At 31.3% G+C, this 4755-nt stretch overlaps 1 protein-coding gene across 1 annotated transcript; it reads left to right on the top strand.

Moving 5' to 3' along the window:
• The first annotated feature begins 341 nt into the window (after positions 1–341).
• Positions 342–1320, top strand: LOC109546300 (calcium uniporter protein, mitochondrial-like). The gene is made up of 2 exons (XM_019917220.2): positions 342–552; positions 625–1320. The coding sequence occupies exons 1-2, from the start codon at positions 445–447 to the stop codon at positions 898–900; spliced, it is 384 nt and encodes a 127-aa protein (XP_019772779.1). The 5' UTR covers positions 342–444; the 3' UTR covers positions 901–1320.
• The last annotated feature ends 3435 nt before the right edge of the window (positions 1321–4755 follow it).

Raw genomic sequence — 4755 nt, 5'->3', positions numbered from 1 at the left:
AGAATAATATATTAGTAACTTTTTGGGTGTTAATGGTGTTATATATAGGTACAAAAAGTATTATGTACTAAGACAAATTATTATTAATTTATTTGATTCATGCCAATTAAATATTAAAAACGTCCGATAATAACCCTAGTTTGCTATATACACGATAACTCAAAAATGTTTCGTGTCAAATTTACGAGGTGTTGAACTTTAATTTAAAAAATGCGAAATTATAATTCTTTTCAAAATGCAATATTTTAGCGAAATTTTCCCGAGATCAACAGATAGGGAAGGCTCATGTTATGCAATAAAATAATTTTGCTGTTAGTGGCGTGGGTATCTACACGCCACCGATATTGATAAGGAAAACAATAGTGCGCCACTGTACTTTTTAATTATCGCTTATACTTTTCAAATTCCTTGTTCACCTATGTATATTCCCAGGATATTCCCGCAATGTTATGTATATTTTTTGAACATTCTGGGATATTCATAGAGTATCAAATGCTATCTGGGTATGGGACCGTTATCGCCACCTACGCTTACTTCGTACTTACTAAAGAGGTATGGGATACATGGATAAACTCAATATTGATATCGTCTTCGCAAAGCTAAATAATACGTTTTTTATTCCAGGAATATATTTTAAACGATGTAAAAAATAGGCAACAACTTTTAATTATGCACAAAAAAGCTAAAAAGCTGGGAGCAGACCTTGCTAAGTATAACCAATGGCAATCCGAAATTCACAAAATCGAATACAAATTAAATAAGCTTAGAAATCCTCTTAAACTTCACTTACCCAAGAAATCACCAAGTGTTGTTGAGGATAAACCGATAACACAACCGGATATTCAAAAACCTGCAACTAATGTGGAACAACCGACAAAGAAAACTGATGTTGAGCAATGATTACTGTTGGTTGAAGGAAGTTGTTGAACGACTTTTTTCTAATATTTATTTTTAATTTTTAGGCAACCCATTATTTCAATACCTACTTTCCTTCATTTCATCGCTTTAGTAGGCAACTTAATTTGTTCCCATAATAGAACATTTTAAAGTGGTAAATTTCCTCAAGACTTGAATACTTATTTAAGGAAATACGCCGAATTCACAATTTATACTGCCTTTAGATTAATTTACTCAAGAAAAGCTGATATTAAAGTAGTACACCGATGTTGAGCATAGTTGGCTAAGTACATACTTGCATACTTCACCAATTAAAAGCTGAATCTCCTCAAGGAAAAATAATGGCATGAATACATATTCGTTAACTACACCTCGCCCAAAGTAATTGTTTGTAAATACCTTAAATATTATAAAATGTGTTTATTAATGTAGTTTCATTTTTCAAAGTAAAGGTAAGATCTTTTTTATATTTACGTGTTAATTACACTGAAACTCAACATGAATTGCAAAAGATCGGGTATTTTTAACTTTGGATTGAAGGAGTTTGTTTACAAAAGTTACATTGTTTCATACATATACAAGATTTATAAGTTTGTCATAATGTTTAAGACCGACCTAATTTGAGACTGAAAAATGATTCTATTCTAAAAAAGATTCTATTAATGGGTACATGTTTTTTCTGGACAAATTAAAACAATGCGATTTGAAAAGTAAGTTGGCTTTTGATCCATTTGTATCATTGCGATTACTACGTTAACTGAGATCATCCCTGACACAATCAAGAGTGAACATCCAACTATCGAAAATATTATTACTGTGGTAAACAAATAGATTATTCAAAATGTTTCATGGATATTAAATAATTTGAATTTGAAGATTTTTTAAGCAAATTTTTTATAATATTTTAAAAAATAATTCTAATTTAATTGTTATAAGATGTATATACTGAATTGATTAATAATTTTGAATGATGATTTTTCCTGTAAATCGATAGGAAGGAATACAATAAACGAAAATTAGCTAAGTTTAAACGAAAAATAATTTTCGGATTTGCCACAAACTAACATTTTTTCAAGTTCGAATTATTGAAGAATATTCGAGTTATAAGTAAGTAAACGAAAGTTATATTCATATATAAGGTTAAATTTACAGATTTAAAAAATATATCTGTACATATACATCAGACAATATATGTGCGATTTACAAATAGTATTGGCCTGGACGGCGTAGTGAGCAAATTTAAAATAGATTTTTTTCCTAAAATTGTTACATTGTATCTATAAAAAATACATCTGAAATTCCCTGTAACTCCGACCACTAACTAAACCAACCTTACCGCTCTTGATTACACCTGGGTAGCACTGTGTTGAGTTGCTCTTTTGAGTTGTTGCCGGTCTCTGAGTTAATGAGTCATAACTCATCACTCATTTATTAAAGCGAATTAAAGCTTTACGGGGCCCGAGACTGGAATTTTATTATCTAAAAAAACACCAGCTTATGTTTTATAAGTAAAGTTTTTCCAGCAACAGAACTGAGTTACGGCGCCGGTGCGTGGAGTTGGCACACCAATCCATTTGCGCAGCACAGTGCCAAGTGCCAACTCCTAGAAATTCACTGAGGTACCCAGGTTTACTCTTGATAACCAATATTTAGTAATACCGGTGATATTATTGTTTTCCAAATTCCTAGAACAGATGGGTTCCGTTTTCACCTCCGCCATAATAAATGAATACGTAAAATGTGGATCAGTAGGAAAAAGTTGAGGGAAGCAAAGTGACGAAGAGTTGGTTGTTAGATGTTATTTACAAAGGTTATAGCTTTTAGAGATGAACTTTCTTAAAACGAAATTGAGCTACGATTAAATACACTCAACAATGGTTTGATGAATTTGTTTATGAATGTTCAGTCAGCTTCCTCTCGTCCAAAATAATAACTGGCGGTTTAGAGATAAAACGCCAATTGTTCCCACCAATTTGACATTTAAATTTTTTGCAGCAAAATTGCCAGTTTTAACAACTCTTCTCTATCTAGGTTCCACTAGCGATACAAAAGATTCAATTACTTCATGACAACTTAACCAATTGCGAATAGAACCACACAAATGTCTAATATTTTCGGCAAAAAAAGTCCCACTTTGACGGAGGAAGACATTATTTGGAGCAGTACTGGAGCTGCTGTGAAAAAACTGTAAAACTAATGTGAAAGATGTGGGCTGATGATAATCAAATCAAAAATTCAATATTTTCTAAATCCCTTTCCTTGACTTGACTTAGCTGTATTTACCCAGTAAATCCTGCAAAGAAGTATAAGTCTAACTTACAAAACGTGAAACAAAAAGTATACCGTCTGAGGTGCGCAAAATCAATTATTTTTTTATTATTTTTATTATTATTATTATTATTTTTGTTCTGCGAAACTGGAAAAGTAATCCCTCTTCAGTGGCCTTGTAATAATTAAATGTATATGAAGAAGAAAATTTTATCTGTGATTATTTCTCTGAAGATCTTGTCTCTGAAGTATAAGAAATTGCAATTTCCGCTGTGAATGTGGTCACTATTTGAACTGGAAATTATTTATTTGCGATATGAACATTAGATTGACCAAACTAATTTCACCAAAGTATATAAATGTTTACTGAGAATTGGCAGAGGTACAAATATTTTCGACTCGGGTAAAACATACGGAGTAATTGAGGCACTGAACCACGACTATCTGCACTTTTGGCTGCAAAAGCGGATTGTATTAGAAAACCTGAAAAATGTACAATAACATTCTTTTGGCAGCAAATATTGCACCTTTGCGACTTCTCTCGCATTTTAATAATAAAATATATATTCAAATATAATCGTGTTTTTACACATCTTATTGTTTTTTATGGGAAAATATTATCTACTAAAGCGATGATGATAATTTTGGGCCAAGTTCGGATTGTTAAAAAACGCTCAACTTAGGTTTAGTTTAGGAAGAACGAAAAATTTTGTATCATTATTTACTTTTGGATTACAAATAAACTAAAAGGAAAATTGGAGTGTGGTATTTTATTTAAATATTACGCTTCAATTTTCTTATTGTAGAATATACACTCGTAGAACGAGTTAAATTTAACTAAAATGCCGAATATTTTGCATGATATATAAAAGTAAGTTGTTGACTAGATTTAGCTCTAAATATAAACAAAAGTTAAAACGACCAAACTATTGTTAGATACTGCATCTTTCTTCGACTTTGTTAACTGCTTCAAAATGGTATTGCTTCCTCAGAATATTTCGTCTGGCTTAGATTAGGGTCAATAGGCGATCTAGACTTTCATAAAATTCAATGTAATGGTCGAGGTGGAGTCGAGCCACAAAAATGGGGATGACCGTTGAAATTATCCGAATATTGTCAAACGGATTCAAATCAAATCTAGCAAACTGCATTTTCAAGACGAAACTAATAACTTTAAATCGAATTTTAAATGAAGTCCGTCCAAATTCTCGAACTATCTGAAAAACCAGAATGTTTATTTTATTCTGCATACACTTTTACGGCTTTCAACTGTTAAATTATTTAGTTTTGATGGCAGTTTGGAAAAATCGTTTTACATTGATACACTGGCATCAGTCTTGCATTATGAGCATAAACTTTTGAAAATGCTCCATATTTTTATGAACTGTAGTATTGCTCCAACGCACTGTAGAATATGCACATTTCGCTGTGATTCCGAGCTGTTTATTGTATATTATAGATATGACTAGCATATAAACAATCATTTTTCATCTTTTCTATATTGTAAATCGAATTATACATATATAATCTGTTCTCATCAAATACGTTCTAAGATTTTGTATTTAAACCTATTAAATATAGTCGAATACA

The sequence above is a fragment of the Dendroctonus ponderosae genome, unplaced genomic scaffold (assembly GCF_020466585.1).
Source record: "Dendroctonus ponderosae isolate FM_Combo_2020 unplaced genomic scaffold, Dpon_F_20191213v2 Dpon_F_20191213_962, whole genome shotgun sequence".
Lineage (NCBI taxonomy): Eukaryota > Metazoa > Arthropoda > Insecta > Coleoptera > Curculionidae > Dendroctonus > Dendroctonus ponderosae.
The sequence above is the reverse complement of the archived record's forward strand: the minus strand, read 5'-3'. Positions and strand labels throughout refer to the sequence as shown.

What these genes read in the sequence shown, in the direction of transcription:
- LOC109546300 (XM_019917220.2), top strand. Translation starts at nt 445, where the DNA reads ATGTTATGTATATTTTTTGAACATTCTGGGATATTCATAGAGTATCAA. An exon ending in ACTTCGTACTTACTAAAGAG is followed by an intron (nt 553 to 624) that starts GTATGGGATACA and finishes TTTTTATTCCAG; the next exon opens with GAATATATTTTAAACGATGT.